Genomic DNA, 22776 nt, shown 5'->3' on the forward strand with positions numbered 1-22776 from the left:
TTGTTTACAGCACTTTATTTTATAGAAGATAACTACATGCAGAGGACATTTTTAAATTAAAAACCTTTAAAAACAGTGTTTAAATTTATCAAAAGGAAATAAGTACATATGTTTTGGATGTTTGCTTAGTCCTATCCAGGGCATAAGGCAGCTCTTGTGACTCTGATGATCATGCTATTCAAAATCTTTCTTGACATAACTGATGGCAGCCCTACATGCTCTCCCAACAAACTGAAGCACATTGTCAGTATTATAATCATTGCTTAAAATATAAAAATTGTATTCTACCCTTGCTCCCAGTTAAGTAAAAGGCAGCACTATATTAAAACATCTATTCATTCTGCCCCATTCAAGTGCTAAACAATTCCCACAACTCAGATAATTTGCTACTAATTATAATTCAAACAATTCTCAGTTCTCATCTCTATGTGACATGCAACCATTTTGCTCTGAATGAAGCCTTCTTTTAAGCACTGTAAAGATAACTCTGTGATTAATAGCAGTGGATCAACAGGCATGATTAAATAATGTCTAAATAATAGAGGGTTGATTTGATTTCATCATCCTCCATAGATGCAGAGATACGGAGTGTTTTGTATGAGACTGTACAGTGTTTTCTCTCTCTCTCTCTCTCTCTCCCATACTTTGTTCAACAGTAACCTCTACCTCCTGCTCACTCTGAAATGAATGAGTGAATTATTCCTCTGACATTACCCAATAGATAACTCTGTTCAGATCACCTAGCCTCCTCACCCAGATGAGCTCATAATACACTCCTGGCATGCTGTCAAAATGATAACAGCTGACTAATGCAAGAGGCTAAATACATGTATCTGCATATGATTTCTCGATCAAAACAACTTGAGTCACAGATAATATGGTTGTATGAGGCACAGAGCTGAACATTTCCCTTTTGTGTGGAAAGGGAGGTTACGTTTTGCTGACAAACAAAGAGGTATTTTTTAATAATCCCTGGATTTTACAGAGCATTTATAGAACACTTTAGTATAGTCACTACTGCAGGTGCTATTGTTGTTTCTGGTGAATCTCAGTTATGGTATTTGTTGCAGACATAAAAAGTGCACGGCTTTGAAAAATCAAGGGATCCAGGGTTATGGGGTGTTGCAGGACCCAGGGCCAAGGGCCAGGCATGTGCCAGCCACAGCCCAAAGGCTTGCCAGCTGGCGCAGCTCCCCTGGGGTTCCCTGTGCTCTGTCACTGCTGATAAGAGAAAATGGGATTTCCACTGACTACCACTCAGCTGATGCCCCGGCTCAGATGTAAAACAAATGAGAAAGGGGAAGACAGGCAGACAGATACACTGATAAAAGAAGAAAAAATGAGACAGATGGAGAAAGAATATTAATCCTGCTGGCTGCAACCGTTGCTAGAGTAGAAAAATATATCCTTCCACCTCACCCACATCTGTGAAACCCAGCGAGTTGGAGTTTGCTCCTTTCTGCCATGTACATTTTTTTCCCAGTTAAATCAGCATGATTATTTATTTGGACTATACCGCTGAAAAAATCTAACAGTAGAGCATTAATACAATGTCAATTTGAATTTTTTTTTTGTTTATTTGATGTGATTGTTAGGATCCTGTGTGTGTGGGGAGTGTAACTGTTATGATGTAGATCCCTCCGGTGACTGGGGAGATATTCATGGAGACACATGCGAGTGCGATGAAAGGAACTGTCATGCCACCTACGACCGATACACTGATGACTTCTGCTCAGGTCAGCATGCTGCTTTTGGATAAAAAACATATAATCACATACAATCCTGAGACCTGTTTTTAATAGTGGTTAAAGTAATACTTTCTTGCAGAGACCTACATGAGAAGACTGATACCACTTTCATCTCTATAAGTAGCTGGAGCTAATTAGCTTAGCTTAGGAAAGACTGGATCTAGGGTGCCAACAGTCTTGCACATTATCACCCATGAAATGGAAGAACTGTGATTGTTATGCTTCTTTTTGTATGGATTAAACAAAGTATATTAGTAGGCAATTAGTGTAATTTGGATGTACTGATAGATGGTTTTTGTTACCTATTAATACAGTTACACATTTAGTTACCATACAGACACTGGAGTTTTACATCTTCATCTAACTCTTGGCAAGAAAATGAATAAGATTTCCCCAAAATGTCAAGCTATTGTGAAACTAGTGTGAAAAATAACTCAGTAATGCTTTACAAGCTATAATTGTATAATATTGTTTATGCCAGCACCATGTATATTGACCTTCACATTTAAGTAACTGCCATTCCTTACACTTAACAATCACCAATAGCATTTTGCCATCTGCATCCAATATTCTGTTGCAACTTTACAGCAGTAAATGTGAACTTTCTATATAACTTAAAAATGAATTGGGGATGGGGTAGGAATGACCTTTTCACTGTTTCTCTAAAGAATTAATGAACAAAATATGATGGATGCTACCACTGTGCCTCCTACTCATTAAACTCATCATTTCTGCACCATAAGATTTATTTTACATCCCAACATATACTCAATGAGCAGCTCTCTGGTGCAGACCTTCATATAAATTGTTCACAGTTTAAGAGAATGCAGACATAATTCACATTTTAATGATTTAAATCACATCCTTCTCTCTCACTTTTTCTCTTTCTGTTCTCAAGTACAGACCAGGCATAATCATTGGTCATCCAGCAGCTTAGGAGTCTGCTCTCTCATTGTTCTAAGGGCACAATAAATTCCCCCTGATCTTCTCACCTCCAGTGTGTACTGCTCCTTGTTCACTTTACTATCTTCCTCTCTTCCTTCTCTCTCTTTCACACCAGCTCCTGTTTGCCCTCTGTTTTCCCTCCATAACTCCATAATCAAACTCTTCACGTTGCTTGGTGTATTTCTTTGCTGTATCCTATTTTCACCCATTCCCAGGATGTGTTTTTAATTTTTTTTTTTTTTTGTACAAATTCACTACTTCACTTTGTTTCATTTTCCTCCACCTCTTTTTTTTTTCTATTGGCAGGCAATGGGCAGTGTAATTGTGGCAGGTGTGACTGCAAGGAGGGTTGGGCAGGAAAGAAATGTGAGCATCCCGTGTCCTGCTCCCTGTCCCTAGAGAGCAGTGTGAAGAAGTGCCGAGGAAAGTCCAATTTGCCCTGCTTTGGACGAGGTACCTGGTCTTGCCATTTACTCCAGTTACCATGGTTACTACTTTAACCTTTTAGTGTAAAATAGGCCATTTCCAGTCTATCTCTTAATTCATCCTTAAGAGGACCCTAAAGACATGAGGGTGCCTAGGATTCAAATGTATAATAGCATCTTTGACTAAGCCATGAACTACATAGCAGCCACTCATCTCCTTTCCTGCACCATACTTATCATATCCATTATTATTAGCATGTGTGTTTCTACTACTGTTGTTTAATGTGTGTTTAATTTTGTACATTTTTTGGCTCTGTGATGTGATGTATGTTATTGTGTGTATGTTTATGAGCATGCCTGAGATTAAGGGGCACTATTTTCTAGCAACAACATAAGCCATGGCTGGAACAGCTCTCTCAACAGAATAGGCTTTGGGTCAGTGTGTCTTAGATTTATTACAGTGTGCCGTATGCTTCATTAAGCTTTGTTTCTTGGAGCCACCAAATGTGAGACTTAATACTAATATTAGATTCAGATACTGAACCAGCACTGGAAACCCATTCTAACAAAATAATGGTCCAGGTTGTACTTGTCACACACCTTTAAGCCCATTGATTGATGGCAGTAAGGTAAAAGTGGGAGAACAGTGTAGGTTTTAGATTTAGGCCAATATGCGAGAGGGGGTGTTTGTGTGTTAGTCTGCTTTATACTGTATTATGAGCATAGTTGAAGAGCTCTCTTGTTGTTTAAATTCCAAACATTTTACATGCTGTTTTAAAATCTAAGTTTTTGTTCTCCGTTCATGACTAAATAATAGTTCAGGGACAAAACGCCCAAAAAAACCTAGTGACTCATAGTAGGTAGCTGATTAACAACATATTGTAAAAGCTTCCATATTTTGTAAGAATAGGAGTTTGATTAAAACCCTGCAGATTCTGAGCACCACAAAAACAAACTCTTTAAGGGTAACTCTAAAACTGTAATACTGTTTTTATAATTTAAAACAATTTTTTTTTTTATTAAAGACAAAAATTAAACAAAAAAAAGTTCAGTTGTGAAACTTTAATAAATCATTAGCGGTATAATCCCAAACTTTTTTTTCAAGGAGATGGGAAAAACATACGGCCAGTTAAGTGCCTCGCTGGTGCATCAATTCTTGTACAGCCTGAAGATTCTCAGGCCACAAATGGAGGAACAAATTACTCACCTTTACCAAGGCTGAGCTGTTTAACCTTTACGAATGGTGGTTATAAATACCCACATCTACAAAAGACTGTATTATACTCAAATATCATAAAACTAAGTGGGTAAGAATGAAGTCACACTTCCAGCCAAGTAACCCGCGTCACGTTTCAGTAAAACTTTGTATATTTCTATCCACAAGAGATGCAGATGTCCAAATGTCTTAGTTTTATAAGGAACAGCAGGCTGCAGAATATTTGTATTCTCTAGAGGACAAAAAGCACAGCCAAGCTAAAGCCAGATACAAAACATAGCTTTTCAGAGCTATTACTCATGTGGAGATAGAATCTGGTGGAGTGATCAGGAAAAGATGCAAAGGAAACATTACCTAGATGTATGTGACATCTGTTACCCTGGACAGGTCATATGTTGTCTATATATTTTCAACCTGCATGTATAGATTTTCAGGTTGAAAGCAGTGTCTTATAAAAAATGAAATAAAACAAGGAGTGATAGGTTAAACATAATTAGTGTGCAACTGCAAGACTTCATCCTCAAATGTACTAGTCAGCTGAGTTAGGTGGAATTTAATGTTTCCAGAAGCGGCCATGTTGTTTTCTTAAGGATAAGTGACCTATCTATAGCAAGGCTCAGGCACTCATGAAATTTGAGTAAAGAAAAAATTGCCAATCATTTCTTGTACACCCTACTTGAATTGAGTTCATTCATGAGACAACAAAAAATAAAGCCAACATTATGGTGGACCTTTGCCATATAGATACAGTGCCTTCCTCCCTTGTTAATAAGATAAATTATCTAGCAGCTATGGAGTGTATACTTGGTAGTCTGCTGAAGTGCAGTATCTCTTGTACCTCTTTTATACACTGATGTACTGTAGCAGCCTTAATTAATCAGCTTTACAGTTCTGTATGGGCCATTGTTCAGGGCACCTTTACTCCAGTCATTATGCCCTAAACATTGTACTTCAGGAGGCCAATAAGAGAAGGTACTGTACAGGTTTCTGTACTCCGCTGATCTCACAGTGATTTGACTTAATAATGCAGTTAATGTGGCCATGTTGCAAGGATCATAACCTGCTTGATCTTAGGGCTCTGTGGATTTATGGGAGATTAATGGAAAGAATTGATTTCCTGTTTCATTTGACTGTGGGGGAAATCACTGGGGAACCCATAGTCTTTCAACTATGGCTGTGTTCCAAATGAAAGCAGAGGGCTGTCACTTATTCTGTTATTATAGTGGATATATATATATATATATATATCTGTCATTGTGTCATTGCTGAGAAAACTACTGATTAGATCACATTGGACAGAGTTGCTACCATAGTGACAATTACTTTAACAAATCACCATCACAAAAGACCAACGGTGGAACAAAGACAGCAAATGTGTTCTCTAAATATAGAAGAATCAGTTTTCAGAGTTCTTTGAAAACATTAACTACTCATTACATATTGTGTCTGTACCATAACAGACTTTGGCTTTGATGGCCTCAGACCAATTCTACAACAGCAGGGTTCAGCAGGCATGGTGCTTCCCCTCACATAATGAAACAGTAAAGATTAACTTGTGCTTGGTGAGTTAATTAGCCTTAATTCCTCCAGCACTACCTTTAAATTATCTCCAATTGCTGCACAGAATGAAACTTTAAATTACCCTGTGCAGTTGAACAATTTGTGGTATTCATAAATTATTTCAAATATTGCCTTTTTTCAGCCATCTCAGTCCAATCAGGCACAGTTAAAGTACACCATACTGTGCATACACTTGGAGTATACAAACAAAACTGAGCATGCCCATGTTCCCTATCACAAAATGTTAAATGATTCACAATTGCACCAGGTTACAATAATTGCATTACTTTTAAGTTGAAGTGTAGAGTATTTGATCTCTGGTATAATTAAAACAGGTTAGATAGACACTGAAGTTGCAGACCTGACCCTCAATGCAACAAAAGTGAGTATGTGATTTCCAGTGAAGGCCAATTGAAGGTTATAAAGTGGATATTCTCAAAATGAAGTCATGCATAATTATTTGACATTATTTACACACCTTACATTAAAAAACAGACAAATAAGTGCTTCTGACTTCACACAAGGACTGTGGAGTAGTTCACACTGACACTTGACATTTATAGATGGTACTGTCAGTCTTATTTATATATCCAAATAGTGAATGAAATGATGACTTCCAGTCTCAAGAAGCTTGCAGCGAATTTTAATTATTTTATTTGCTGTGTTTTTAAAAAAGAAAGAAATCATAGTTTTATACTGTAAATTCTTAAATTTTGGTTACGATTTATACTGAGAGACACTAGTCCAGATAATGAGGTCAACAATTTATATGTTTCATGTTAAAAGCATTGTTTGTATAATCCTCCTCCTCTATTAGCCATAAACTGAATGCAGTATTTATTGCTAGAAGAGGGAAACTGTGGGGAAGGGGAAGTGACTGTGCCTACGTGCATACCTGAGTGCTTAGGATGGCATGTGTGTGTCTGTAAGGTTTTATTTACTGAGCCTTCATTTCCTGAGGATGCCTATTCCATTTGGTGTTTGGAAGATTACGTTGGTTTTTAAGAGATCACTGCAATGCTTCAATAAAAAGCTAATAATCTGAAAGGCATGAAAAGGAGAGACATAGAAGGTCTTTGGAAAGTACAATGACAGGAGAGTACAAGCAGGGTGGGAGAGTAACAGAGTGAGAGAGAGAAAGTGAAGGAGACAGACGTAGAAAATCACTTAGGCATGGATGAATGCAGCTGGTACAGATGGCAGCTTGAGCGGAAAAGCCTTGAAACTTGAAACAGCAGCTTCAGAGCTTTTCGCCCTGAAAGGTGCAGGCACACACTTGTGGATAGCAAATTTTTTTATACTGTGGTATTTCCTCAAGGAAACACCTGCTTTTAACATCTTTCTGCTGATTCTTGGGATTCCTTTCTCTGCTTTCTGGAGTGTGGACTGCATTAACTATGTGTTTATATTTGCTATTTTTATTCATTGATGAAAAATAATACATTTTGTCAGTGCTTTCATTTCATTTAGATTAAGACTTTTTCTGGTTGACAGAAATAGGTTGTCTAAAATTATATTAAAATGTATTTTTTCTATACAACCAATTTGCCAGGCTTGGTAGTACTAATCTGGACTAGTTAACAAATCTTGATTTTTAAAATTAGTGGAGAAAGATTAACATTTTGTTTGCTTCTGTGATTAATGATGGGGCAGTAATGATAACTCCACTGTCCCTGTGTTAGTGGTTGCATTTCCCCCAGATAATCAGACTCACTGTCTCTCTAGAAACTGATGGTCATGATTTCTCCCCTGTGAATCTAAATTGACTGATCAAAGCTGCCTGACTTATATATATTGACTTTTGTTGAATTTCCCCTCTAAATAAATTGTATCTTATCTCTTCTTGTTTTACCTTACCTTACCTTGGCCACTATTCAGACCTACCCTACTACAAACTGATTAACTATTCATCCATTTATATTAATCCTAAGCCTAAAGCAGCCTCTCTGCTTAACAACATGTTTGCCACACCCTCACCTGCCCTGTGTTTCTATATATATATTGGTGCTGACTTTTATGACAATGGATGCCTAAATAACATTCAGGCTCGTGTCTCCCTGTGTGACACTGTCATTAGCGTGTGGTTCATCTTAGCCTGCATGACAAACCAAACTTAAAGACACACACGCACACACTAATGTAGACGGTTTGACGACCACAGAGATAATCACGGAGGCAGGGGTGTTATGACATCACCGGTTGCTAAGGTAACTGAGTTCTCATAGCAGATGGTCATATATGTGAACAGGAAGAGAGGTTGGTAGACTGTGTATGTGTGTGTCTGTCTGCATGTGTGTGTGTGTGTGTGTGTGTGTGTGTGTGTGTGTGTGTGTGTGTGTGTGTGTGTGTGTGAGGTCATAAGCCGTGACAGTGATGCAACATGGACAAGACATTAGATGATCCTTTAAACTCATGTACTACACTACCTATTGTCTATAATTCTGCTCTGTGAGTCATCATCAGATAGAGGCAAGCACATACACATTTATGGATATGTTTTGGGTGTTATTTAGTGGCAGTAAACACAAAGTATACCCAGCAGGGCTACAAACAGTGAAAACACTCAGAGTGAAAAATGATTGTGCAACAAGGATGTACCCAGCTCAATAAAAACAGGAGACAAGCGAAAGCTAGCCACTCAATATGTTGTGGTTTAAACCTCGGTCTTCACTGAGCTGGGAAATTCCATTTGTGCAATTATTTTTCATACTGAGACACTTACCTGTTTGTAGCCTTTCTGGGCATCTTTTGTCTGCAGCATCAGATTATATGAAAAGGTTAAAGATGTGTGTCTTTCCCAGTGAAACACAGAGCAGACAAGGCAAATGGGAATGTCTTTGTCAATGTTATTCATAAGCTCTTTATAAGGGACCATTTAAACTGATCTGAAGCACATTTTAATAATAAAATTGATCCCATATAAACAAACATTTGTTTATATTTAAAAGAATAATACACAATTCAAAACGTAGTATTTCTCCCACTAAACTCCTAAATGTTTGTGTGTGTCCCACACTATGCACATAAATAATAAAACTGAGCACACCCTGGTCAAATGATAAATGAGCAGGTATGCCCCACACCTCCCCTGATAGTTCTGAGTGGACTGTGTTTTTCTAATGAGTCTCACCATTAGCCCACATGTACACTCAGTAAGTTCTCCTGTGACCTTCTTCACTGGCAGCTTGCTGATTGAATTGAGATAGAAACGTTCTGAGCTATGAGTCCAGCCAATGTGAGTGTTTCTTGGAGTGATTTACATATAAGATGTCCTTGTGTGGCTGCAGGGAGTGTTGTCAGGCAGATTTAGTCTAACTCAAAATCCATTATTGAGCTCATCTACCATAAGTATGAACATCACTAAGGTTGAATAGAAAAACTAAAAACCCAGAATGAATCACAGACCTCTGCTGTTAAACACTGCTCAGATCTTACAGAACACCTCTGTTTTTGTAGGTCAGTGCCAGTGTGGACAGTGTACTTGCTTCCCACCTGGGGACAGCCGGGTTCATGGCAAAAACTGCGAGTGTGATGACCGTCAGTGTGAGGGAATCGGTGGAGAGGTCTGTGGAGGTGAGCGCACACACACACACACACACACACACACACACACAGACAGACACACAGACACCAACCCACACCAACAACACTTCTTTGAGTCTGTTAACATCCGTGCAAGTAGCGTGTGGAACAGAATGAATTGATGGAACATGGCAATGAGACGGCAAATCTATGTTTTACCATGAAGTGTTAAACCTTCACGTAGTAAAAAGGTAATTCCAGCCAGTCATTGTTCCAAGAAGTTAATGTTCATTTTCTGTGTGAGAGTGTGTCCTTTTCAAATTAGGGCTCATTAAGACTCATTTGACTTGGTACAAGAACGTAGTGAAGACAGAACTCTACTACAGTTCTCATTGTCTGTGAGGCAGTTTAGACTTTAATTTTAAATTAAATCAGCAACAGGAAACTGTTGTCTGCCTTTATGCAGTTGCTGCTGAGGTCAGTGGGTACCGTTATACCCACTGAGCTGTACTATAACAGAAAAAAATGAAAGTGAAATATATGTTATTTAAATATTATTGAATGCTCCCAAATACAGTCATACTTTTGTGGTCAATGAAGATACACGTTTATATATTTACAGTAGAGAAAGTGCAAATTCATCCATGTCACCTCTCTATTTCAGAATGAAAACATTAAATCTACTCCTGTATTGGCAACGATGAGACACACTACTCCTCTTCCAATTATAGCACAGAAAACTACACACATTATGATCAGTACAATCTGCCCTCTTTCATATCTACAGGCACAACACTTTAAATCCTTCAGCTGAATTTGACAAAAATGGCTCCAAGCCTTTGAAACCTTTCTGAGGTCTCAAGAAGTTTGTGCTCTCAATTTGAGCCATTTGCTCACATCCACTGTAATGAATAAATCACACGAAAACACGGGCGAAAGAGAGAAGTTAGATGAAGGAATTGTCCAATTAAATATTGTGGTGATCCTACAGAAAAGTAGAAAAACTGGAGAAAAGTTATGTTTTTTGGTATTTTCTTTTGCTCTGTTTCCTCTGTTTGAGTTCACAGGACACCCACTTTTATATCTTTCTTCTTTTCTGTCTTTGTGACACATGTGCAATTTTCCAAAGTGTAAACTAACTGAGTGCAGATTTTCTGTTCATTTTGTTTATCCACAACTTTATGAAGCAGGAACGTGACTTTGTTAAACTCACTGTTCAGTCTGTTGTCTGTTTCACTCTAAGAAAACCACTGCCATGTGTAAATCCTTCATCTATTTGTGTTTACTTTTAAAACGACTTGCAATCTGCCCAGTCCTGTCAACCAGCTACTGTGCAAATATGCATGTGCACATGCTTCCCTAAGTGGAGCCCTTTTAGCGTTGTTTTGTTGGACTGTACCATTTTATTTCAGTGGTGCATTGCAGCATCTGGGTGTAAGTTCCTCCTTTAAAAAGCGATGCAGTATTTATGTGAATGAATTACTGGCACTTATTGTGTTTTGGGCCGTCCAGAGACTATTCTTCATGAGGCTTCTGGGAGAGCCTGCCTAAACGCTAAACACCAACGCAGTCACACACACACACACCCACCAACACAGATATACTGTCAGACTGACAAATACGTCTGTACGCTCAGAGGCCTGTGTAAGCTATTGGATGTTGTGAGAAACAGAGAGAGACAGTAAAGTAGGTACACAAAGTGAGAAGTGGGGATCAAACAGAAAGCAGCTGTAGGAAAATTCATCTGAGGTACAGTGCTGTGACTGTCCCTGAATGTTTGAGCCTTGCTGTGCACCACACAGAGGAGAGAAGTGATAAATGAAGCAGACTCTATAATTCAGTCCTTCAGTGTTCACACTTGACTCTTGAGTCTGTTCTATATGCACCAAGGATGGTCGTCCACAGGCACCTTTTGTGCACCTTCAGGATTGATGATGAGGATGGGAATTCTGCCAACTGTGAGCATTGAGACAACTGTACAGACTGTTTTATGATTGTAGAGTTGGCCATGTTAGTGTTGAAAATACTGTGCAGTAGGGCAGCACGGTGGCTGAGTTAGCACTGTTGCCTCACAGCAAGAAGGTCCTGGGTTCACAACCCAGCCTTTCTGTGTGGAGTTTGCATGTTCTCCCTGTGCTTGTGTGGGTTTTCTCCAGGTACTCTGGTTTCCTCCCACAGTCCAAAAACATGTATGTCAGGTTGATTGGTGACTCTAAATTGCCCATAGGAGTGAGTGTGAGTGTGTGAGGTTGTTTGTCTCTATGTGGCCCTGTGATGGACTGGTGACCTGTCCAGGGTGGACCCCTGCCTTTCACCCAAAGAGAGCTGGGATAGGCTCCAGCAGATCCCTGGGACCCTGGTTAAGGAATAAGGGGGTATAGATAATGGATGGATGGATGGAATACTGTGCAGTGATAATCTAGCATTATATATGTATTTAATTACACTGAACAACAAACAGGAGGCATCCACATTTGTTTCCTTTTTTTGGGCTCTTTCATGGTATTAAATGATCAGTCTGATATACAGCATCAGAGAGTGCTCAGATGTTGAGATAACCGTTATTTAGTCTGAAACCCGGCATTTTGTTAACCCCCAGAGGACATGAGTGTGCTTAGTGCTCAGACAAATTACTGGCTGTCTCTGTCAAGGCTTAGTTGATTTGACATGTCATAGCTGGAAACACACAGCTCTAATAAAATTCATGATGGCTTTTCTTTTATTTACTTGCGTCATAAAGAGGTGTAGCTGTCAGACCATGGATGCATTCAATGCACCCATTATTAATTTTATTAATTTCACCACTGCCTTCTTCTTTTATGACATTTTAGCATGTATTCTGTATAAGGTCTCCACTTGTTAAACTAGTACTAGGATTGGTTCTATTAAATAGATGCTGGTTTGACCAGGTTAGAAAATCTATCAGAGAAGCTCCTTCACAGGATGTGAGTCAATGATGACAGTAGCCAGGACAAAAATAGTAGTAATAGTAGATTTGTTTATTTTTCTCTTGATTTAAATGCGTCTAACTGACTTGCTCTTTCTTGATTCAAGATTCAGTCAGTTATTTGGACCAGGATTCCATCTGTTTTCTTTCTTTGAAAAGTTCACTTATAAGGTCACAGTCAAACAAACATGACTTGAAAAGGTACATTTTTTTGTGGAGTAGAGAAGAGCTTTGATTGTTCCCCCTCCCTTACTGTTTATTTCTCTTCCTCTCGCTACTTCACGTCATGTTGATTCAGCTCCATCTTCTCTGGAGGCAGTGAACTCTTAACCCCTGCAGACTCTTTCTGCGTAACACTACATATCTTTGCTGGGTTAAATACCCGATTCCTCACCACCAGCTCCCAGTCACCGTCAGCTCTAGCACATGTGTGCCCAGACCAAGGCAGGTGCAGACTAATTGAATGAGGGCTAGGTTGCCATTCTAACAAAGCAATTAAACGCTCTCCCAGGCTGGCTGATTGAGGCAGCCATGCATGCTGCCATAGCTCCATCTGACACAGAAAGTAGCTAACTTTCATTTATAACCTCCTAACACAACCACACACACATACATAATACACCAAACTGACACTATGAGGCAGTGAAGTGAGACAGAGATTGAGAGATTATCTCTAGCTGTAGAATGATCTATTGCTTTCAGGACTACATAGCTGGTGTTTAGCAGTGTTTGGTAACAACACTTCAGTATCAAACTCAGGGTTTAAAGGAATAGTTCAGCATTTTAAGAAGTCAGTGTCAGAGTTAGACAAGACTGTCAATAACCCTGACATTATTATGTCTCTACACTTTTTATATGAAGCTACCACCAGAGCCAACCAGCTGGAGGAAGGGCGACACAACAGGCCTGACTCCATCCAAAATGAACAAATATCAGCAGTTCCAAAGCTCACTAATCAACACATTAAACCTCATTTGTTTCATCTTTGCAAAAAAAGAGAAACAAGCCACAGGGACCTTCTGGAGTTGCAGACAAAGTGTCAAAATGACTCCAGATTAGAATCGATGTTAATTTGCAAACCTCAGAGGTATTGTTAGGTACTTCTCTGGCTTCCAGTCTTTATGCAGCACTGGGGTAACTGGCTGCTGGGTTGACAAGAAATCAAACAAGCATTTTTCCTTAAACCATTTCCTTTAAGAAATGGTTGTGTGTATAAAGTAATAGAAATTTATACAACTATAAGATGATTCAATTGTAATAGCGTATCTTATCCACTGGTACTAAACACGATGTGCTGTTGTTGAAAAATGTTTAGAATTACTGCACTGAAAAGCTATAAATCTGTTTATTTAGTGCTGAGTGAATCAGTTGAGTAGGTTTTATTATTTTGATGTATTCATTTGTGTATATGAGTTTTTGGCTGAATGTTGCAAGTTTAAGAGGCAGTGGATCTCAGCTGAATCGAACAGCAGTTTGACTGACTCAATACACTCCTGCATCGAAGAATTTACAGAGGAAAATGCTCTGCTCATTACCACCTCTTCACCCTGGCAGCTGTTACCAGATGTGAACATGAAGCAATCAATCAATGATGAAACTGCCCCTCCATGGTCCGATTTATACTGAAGTAAGCACATTGTGAGGGATGCAAGGGTCCTTTGGGGGGGGGGTGTAAGTGCTACAGTACTTGTTAAAACCACAGTGATGTTGTCGGCTGTTAAGGTAACTCAACATCCAACTGCCTCTTTCTACAAAATTAAACATCGCTGGTTATTTGGGTATCTGTGTTTGTGTGTGTGTGTGTGTGTGTGTGTGTGTGTGTGTGTATCTTGCTGTCATTCCTTTTTTTATCTTCCTCTGAACTGTTGGAGATTTATTAAGGACAGGACAAGACCAGTGATGACAGTTCCTTTCATGTCTCCAGGGGAAATACAATAAGCCTGCTGCGTCTTTCTCATCTTCCTGCAGCTCTGTCTCTCGTACTGCCTATTAGTGTCAAGGTTTGATGTCTGCACTGTCAACTTTCTGTGTGTATGAGCTTTATTGTTATCATTTTACCCTCCAGTTGCATCTCCCTTGACTTTTCAGTCTTGCTGTGAATGCTTCATTTATTTATTTTGTGCTATTTTCTCATGGCCCTGCTCCACATTCTGTCTCCTTTAAATGAAGGCCCTTCTGCCCTCCACCGCCAGGTCACGGTTACTGTTCATGTGGACGGTGCATCTGCGAGAAGGGCTGGTTTGGGAAGCTGTGTCAGTTCCCCAGGTCTTGTGACATGAGTGATACTGAGAGCAAGGAGCTTTGCGAGACCTCAGACGGAGTCATCTGCAGTGGAAAAGGTAAACATTTTTTTTCTGTTCAATGCTGCTTAAAAGAATAAGCCATAGAAGTCACTGTATGGGAGTCAAGATTGATGTCAAATAAATGTATTTTTGTCGGTTCATAAACTATACACTGATTTCTGTTTTCTCCATTATGTCTAAACATTATGTCTAAGACCAGACTACAATAAAATCAATACACTGCATACATAAATTATGTGACAATAAATTGGTCTGTTGATCAGATCCCAAGATCAGTTCTGTCCAGGAGCCTATCTTGCATGTCCTACTCACTCTGTCTAATCCTACATTCACAAAGTTACAAAACACCTCAATTACACCATCTAGTATGAGATTACACCATATCTTGCACCCATAGTTTCTACTATGTCCTACTGTCTCTGAGTTGATAGTAACAAATAATTAAAGTCCTAGTGATGTTTTACAACAAATCGTACAAGCTCAACATCATCAAATTTTAACTCTGAGCCAAAATGTGCACTGTGGCACAGGTTAATACCTTGTTCTTTTATGATTAAAGTGACAATCTAGACATGATTTAATTTTAGATTCCTTTATGGTGTCATCTTTTATCCAGATATAATTTAACAACAAAGGACTCTATTATACAAGATTTAGTTCATAACATGTCAGCACCAAGTAACTTAATACAAACTAGCCTTCTGTAGCGCCTGCAGCTCTGTATTAGGCTATTATTATTAGATTAACAGGTCATCTGATTGATGTAGGAATTGGAATTTTTTTAAACTAAATATTTATTTAGGTTAATTGTTCACATGATGTATAATGCTGAAAGACCAAACACTGATTGGATCAATCTTTTAAATATAATGATATGCTGTTTTCTCAGCTTAATATAATTGACACTGGAACGCCCTGTCTCTCTTTTCTGACGTTTTATAGATGAAACAGTAAATTGATTAATTGAAAATCATCACAGTGATTGATATTTAGAAATAATCATTAGTTGCAGTCCTGTATCCTGTACATACATAACGAAGTGGTCACATGATCACTACAGTACATTGTCTATATCATTATGTGACAAATGGCCCCAGACAACAAGATTCCTTCTCTATTATGAAGCCATAGAAATAGACCAATTGCAGGGGGTCCAGCCCTGCAAACTGCACAGGATGTGGAAATGAAAATGATAATGTTCACTCTCCATACTCCACTACAGTCAGACACCAGAACAGTTCAGCCTCCCTCAGCTCCTCACTTTGTTTCACCTCTCTTATCTGCTTACTTGCTCCACTGCACCTCTCTCCATCTCTCGCTGTCTGCCTCCGACTCTCATAGTGAGCTCCTGTAACCCTGTGTAAAGTGAGATTGGAAGCATGGTTGCTGGACCTTTAGGTGTGATCTTTGAAAAAAAAAAAAAGAAGCAGATAGCATTAGATTTGTTTCTCTATACCAATCCTTAATATCTTATTATCCGGCTGCTGCCCTTGAGACAGACAGAAGACTAGCCACTGAAGGAAGTTTAAAGTGTGGTTGAATTGGTTTCCTGGTGGCAAAAGTATATTATTTGCTGTTTCCCCAGGTTATATCCACGCTTCCCAATCCAACACTATCAACCTGTGTTAAAAAGAATATTTACTCAGAATAACACAAACAATATTTTTTTAAAAACACAAACAGCAAGGGGAAGGTGTAAAAATGACACATAAAATACACCCTGTAACAACGATTCTTATGTTGGATAAAAAAAATTATGTTAGTTAATAGTTCTTTGTGTGTGTTGCAGGTTCCTGTCACTGTGGCAAATGTATCTGCTCTCCACAGGACTGGTGGGTGTCTGGAGAGTACTGTGAGTGTGATGACCGAGAGTGCGACAAACACGATGGGCTCACTTGCACAGGTAGTGTGGGAAACGCACACGTCAGAGGTCTTCATGGTCCAAAATGTTGGATCCGATCTGAAACAAACCTGTGGAAAATCTACCACAATCCAAAGTGCAAAAAAGAGCAATTCAATCCAAATAGACCAGTAAATAATTAGACCAAATTCAAAATAGAGAGAATATCAAAACCTAACAAGCAGCTGCAATATAATATCATCTGATAAGAAATATCAACTCATATCTAATTCCAAAAATATTTCAAAATAGTTTATCTAGAATTACATTTATTAGCTATATATTGACACACTGATCTGGTATCTGTGGCGACAGCTGGCACCCAATCAAACCGAGGCTGAATATAAATTGATGCTGGTTTGATTCAGTTTAAAGATTGAGTCTTAGATCCTGAACTAATAGGATTCATAAAAGTCTAACACATGCACATAAACACTGTTGTATCTACCAAATTTGTACCAGCTTCACTAATGTGAATGTTCATGGTTCTCAGTCAAAAACCAGAACAATGAACTGAGCTACGTATCCACAGGATCAGTCTTCTTCCAAGTGGTAATGGAACTCTCACTGCATGTTTATAATTGTTTTTGCCTCTGGGCCTGTCACAATCTGGACAGCTGTTCAGAAGTGTTTTTCTTTCACATGGTGACTTCACAACTCCAAATGTCAGCCTTAATGTCATTCAAATAAGCCTCAGTGGTTCCAGATGCAAACAAACTTTGCTTAGAAACTGTGTAAAGCTGGGAGTAAACAAAGAAAATACATGGCAATGTCTGATAAATGTACCTGATTACCACATCTTAGTTACAGTATACTGCATATCTAAAAATGACCATATGCATAAGAATTATTTTATTATATTTATTTTTGAACGAAAAGGCCATTCCAGAAAGAGGGCTGAATATGGGGATAAAACTTGCTGCTTTTTGTGTTCACAACACAAAAAAAACTGTTTAGCAAGTTTGCCAATAAATTACTCTGTATCCGGGGATTTCATGGACCCTTCAAAGCTGTAGATTCTCATTACACATACAACTGATGAGTGATGTGGAAAATGCAGCATATTAGGAATGGTTGCTGGTTAATTTCATGCACCAAATATGATCATTTCAGCAAACACTTCAGAAAAGAGAGTCTGCTACACAGGTAAAACAGTAAACACCAGTGACATCTTGTCACTAATACATCTAATTGTGTTTACTCACTCTTACATTGTCAGTTTTACAACGAAGCTGTCAGCCAGAAGACTGATTTATCATGAACACAATCACTATATTTCTTAAAAAATACAAAAACAAAACAAAAATGAGCCACCTAATTGCACCCAGTTACATGGTCCTTCATTATGATTAACACGGGCAGGATAGTCTGCTTTCAAATATTCACAAATGCACCAAATGTCCATTAGTCCACACTTGAAAATAGTCCTCAGAAACAATTGAGCCTTTTTTAAAACTGAAACTGTGCATTTAAGGATGATTACTTTAGTTGAGAGACAGACTAAAGCATTGTTGGTGTTGGTTTTCTCTAAAGATTTATCGACAAAAAGCAGAATATACTCTAGAGCAAGGCCAGTCTTAACTATTTATTGAGAGGAAGATCCATCTATTCTGCTCCCTGGACTCAGCAGATCAACAGCCAGGGCAACCACTGTTTCTGTTGATTCCTCCAGCTCAGACAGTCATCATCCTTTCCTATCTCACTTTCCTTGTTCTTTTTCATCACCTACTCACCCATCTCTGCTGCTTTGTTTTTTCACTGAGCAGTGTTTTAAATTCATCGTCCACCAGCCCCTCTCTCCCCAGACTCCTCCCTACTCTCCCACAGAGATATTTTGCAGTAGATACGTCTTTTCAACTGTGTGACAGGAGGCCAGGAGGAGGACTCCTTCCAACCCCAGCATCTCTGACAGCTCGAGGAGCTTGTGGAGAGCTCAGCGGGTTTGGGTTTTAAAACCAAGAGGAGGATGTTATTATACTCAGGGTGTTGGTGATCTGGCTGGTTAGAGGAAAGCAACTTAGTAAATGTTAGGGAAGGATTGTAGGAAATGACAGATGCTTTACACCTCGTTATCCACCTCAAACAGAGACCTGAAACATGAGGTGTTTGACAATTAGAATTATTAATTTGTTATTGAACACAAGAGCTGAAACTGCAACAGGAAAAAAGGGAGACTAGTCAGAATTTGGGATATCTGAGCCTTGAGTACATGTAATGAATATCTAAAGTATAATATGTTTCCAGTCATAATTAAACCAGAGTTTCCTCCTCTACTGTGTGGGCAGGAGCAGTGAAGAACCACAAACTGTCCTGGGCAGTGTAGTCAACCTCCAGAGAGCTGCACACATGGATGCAGGGTGTGAAAAGAGGAACCTTGTTAAAGGTCAGGCATGATGGCACAGCTCTTTTAATTCACAGCTTTTCCTCTCACATCTATTCACAGGGAACGGGTTGTGCAATTGCGGCAACTGTGAGTGCTGGGACGGCTGGACGGGGAACGCTTGCGAAATCTGGATGGGAACAGAGTACTGAGGAGATCAGGACACTGGGGTTAGAAGCAAAACACCTGGCTGCCTGGAGCGACCAGGAGGACCAAACCACATTCAAACCCAGACTGATAAAACACCACAGCCTGGAAACCATAGGTGGAGGAAAAAGACAAACATAAACATGGATGTAATAATGCATATCACTAACAGCATTCATTACTTTATTGTACTGGTTACAAATGATCATTATTAAAACTGGATTTTGTAGGTGAAAAGAAAAAAAAAACATTTTTCTGTTTAAGATATATTACAATCTAAACATTTATGGTTGCAAAACAGCTTTGTATATGATTTTTAATATGTTGGAAGGCTTACATATTCCAGATGGTTACACATAGGATGCAGGTACATGACAAATCCAAATGTTGAAAAGACAAGATCATGTTGTTTCATTAAGGGGACATTTTTAGAATATGTGGGATACTGCAGGGGATAATGTGGGTCTGCTTTTAACCGTTTCAGACTGGTGTGTTGTTCCCAAATTGGACTCAGAGTTCACTTCCAAGCTCGAGGCAGAGGTTACTGTATGGAGGTTTTTATTTCTTTTTAATAATAAAACATTAAATGTGCCGCATTACACAACATTTTGCATGGAAAACAATGCGAAGACCTTAATCATACATGGTTACAAATTTGTTATAACATGACATAACTCCAATGGGCATACTTGCAATGGTATATATATATTTTTTGAAAATAAACCATTTCAATAGTGCTAGTCTTCTACACCAAGAAATGAAAGCAAACAATCTGCCATGAAACCCACACTGTACGTGATTTTGCACTCAACTCATACTAGTGATAAGGTTAAATTCTAAGTGGAGGAAACAAAGAAGGGCATACACAGTTCAGTTGTGGCATGCTCGATGTCCATGTCACTTTAAAAGGTGGCATCAGGGGATGAGAGCTGCACTGACACAAGTGCTCAGTCACCACTCAAAAAGAAGATCAATATAGAAGTAACAAAGTAAAATTAATGTAAATTCTACTTTGGCCTTTTTCATGCTTTTTCTAGCCAACCCCGCTGTTTTCTTTGTCCCATCAAAAATGACAGGTGCAATAATATACTGCACACTATATTGCATTAAGTATGTTACTGACATTACAGTACACCTTTATATAAATATTTTATTCAATATGTTGTATATGTGTATACAACAAACACAAACTGTATAGTGTAGACAAACTCGTTGCATATATGTATGTAAAATTAGCAGTACATACCAACAGTTCTTGATAGACATAACCTACTACATGCAGTTCATCGATGCCATCCTCTCCCCATGCAACAGATGGGACAACGTACAAAACAAGAGGCTGAAAACGGAAGCAACAATGAAACTATGTATGCTAGAATATTTTTGTAACACATATGAAAAAGGGGCGGAATAACGCAAGAATGATCGGGATCAGGAGACAACATCACACACGACCCGTATACGAGAGAAAATAAGGACAAACAAAAAAAAAAAAAAATAGTGGTTACGAGAGTCAAACAGATGTACATTTACACACCGGTCATTTACAAAAATAAAGTCAGCCTTTGAGGAGCCAGTTAACTGCAGGGCTAGAGCAGCAGCCAGCCCAGCATGTAGAGTTAGTAAGAGTGAAGGATGATTGGCTGCAATGAGGACAGAACATCAGCCCCAAATACAACTGTTTCCAGCTCCTGTGTGTGTATAGTACGCCATTTTTGTCATTGCAGTAACAGCTTTGTACAGACAAATATTGAATTATAACTAATGTGCTTTGATGTGCTGTAATAAAGATGGTCATGTATAATCCCAATAAACTCTGCAAATCTACCAAATAAACCTCTTAATATAGTTGCGGTTTTAGCAGCATACAGTAGCAACAATCTACTCCATATTCTAAATCTTATCTAACAAAAGTATTAGGAAAAATCTGTAAAGCAAGACAAACATTATAAATTGATTGATCAGATAGAGCTTTGATAAATTGTAACAGTCATGATGAAAATGCAAAACAGAAACTGTGGTGGGTTAACTTCAGATTAGCTGCAAGTGTGCCATAGCCTACAACATGCCCTTTTAACCCTCAGACCAAACCTCAGTGATCCTCAGCTTAAAAAGAATGAAGAACGTTACCCATACCTTGACCCTTATAAAAAATTCATGCATGTGATTAATTCAAGGTATATGTACTTCTCCAAAATGACATCAGTCAAGACCTTTGGGGGTCTGAGCAGGGGTGGATCCTTTTGGACAGGACAAATGCTATCACAGTGAAAGTGTTGATGACTTGAATCAGAGAGAGAATCAGATTAGTTTCCTTTTTTAAAGAATTGCTTCTTGGGATGAAAAAGAGACTTTGGTCATTTCAGAATGAATACATCTGAGTGTGGTTTATCAATGGATAATGCTACGTGTCCTATACATGGATGTATCGGGTGGGTGAGGCACCTTTGGCCCAGTGGGGACTGGGAACCTGTTTTTGCATGCCGGGAATCAAGGTCCAAACAGGCACGTGATAGGCCAAGATGATCAGTACTGGACTCTGCATGCTGAGCTAGGAGACAAATCCTCTCAATAATAATTATAATAATATCTAGTCATTTAAAAAGTTAGGATTTTTAATAGTCATTTTCCCTAAATTTTATACAGTGAAAATGTTACAATATAAGCCATCTCTTGTATTACTGCTGCAAGAAGAGAGAACACAATATTAACCTTGCCCATGCTTTAGTTTGCTGAACCAAATAGGGATGCAGCCAGTATAAATGTCGCCTACTTGGTTTTTCAGCCATGTTGTTTTCTGGCTTTAAGTAGACGCTGCCATAAGATGGCTGCCAGTGCTGCAGTTATAGACCATCTGGGTCAAAGCCACAAGCCTTGCCTTGTAGTCCAAAGAAGTCAGTGAAGGAGGGACAGAGGCCTACAAGGCCTAGAGATATTCCTAGAGCCCATGCTCTGAAATTAGATTAAAGAAAAATAGACTTCATGTTTTCTATTTACCAGAGAAGGCGGACTGAACCACTGGTGGGACTTAGTGATATGTATACACCATTCCTTACAGCGCTCTCCCACCCACACGCACATCTGTTACAAATGTGTGTGTGTGTGTGTGTGTGTTTGTATGGGTGTTGGGAGCTCCTCGCATTGATTGCAGTGGCGGTAATTAGCACTTCATCAACTATGATTGCAAGAGCTATCTGCCAGCCTCCAGTGTGTTTTTATCAGCTGTAAAAAAGCAACATCTATGATTTTCACCAGCAACTTTGTGTGTCTGTGTGTGTTTTGTTGGTAAGAGTTGGCGATTATTTTGAGTTGTGTTGATTTAGGATTTTATTCCATATCTCTGTGAATGTGTTAGAAAATCACACAATCCTCTTGCAAAATGTTTATATCTTTTTTTAGGTTACTTGACAAAGAGAAACGTGTGTGACTAGAGATAGAAAGAGAGGGAGTGGGGAACATACTCGTAAAAAATAGAGGACAACAGTCCAAATATTTACTCTGTCTATACAGTCTCTATCCCAGAACATAGCTGGTGATCTGTGGTATAGAAAATAGATCTGAAGTTACACAGACTCTGCTCCAACAGGGCATTAAAGAGAAGGGGAAGGTTTCTTGGATGGACTGTCAGCAAGCAAAGTACCACAAGCGTGGTTCTGAAATGTGTTATTCACATAAATTCTCAC

General features: G+C 38.9%; 1 protein-coding gene across 2 annotated transcripts in view; it reads left to right on the forward strand.

Annotated features, from left to right (window-relative positions):
- Positions 1-20630, forward strand: part of itgbl1 (integrin, beta-like 1) — a 35961-nt gene extending 15331 nt beyond the window's left edge. Inside the window, exons 6-11 of one of the 2 annotated variants that reach the window (XM_026296261.2) lie at positions 1596-1736; positions 3000-3146; positions 9351-9467; positions 14556-14702; positions 16456-16569; positions 19010-20630. In XM_026296261.2, coding sequence (XP_026152046.1) covers positions 1596-1736; positions 3000-3146; positions 9351-9467; positions 14556-14702; positions 16456-16569; positions 19010-19098 — 755 coding nt within the window. In that variant the 3' untranslated portion in view covers positions 19099-20630. Of the gene's footprint in view, positions 1-1595; positions 1737-2999; positions 3147-9350; positions 9468-14532; positions 14703-16455; positions 16570-19009 lie in introns of those variants that run through there. The other variant, XR_003294985.2, reaches the window with a different exon arrangement.
- Positions 20631-22776: the final 2146 nt, after the last annotated feature.

The sequence above is a fragment of the Mastacembelus armatus genome, chromosome 21 (genome assembly GCF_900324485.2).
Source record: "Mastacembelus armatus chromosome 21, fMasArm1.2, whole genome shotgun sequence".
Taxonomy (NCBI): domain Eukaryota; kingdom Metazoa; phylum Chordata; class Actinopteri; order Synbranchiformes; family Mastacembelidae; genus Mastacembelus; species Mastacembelus armatus.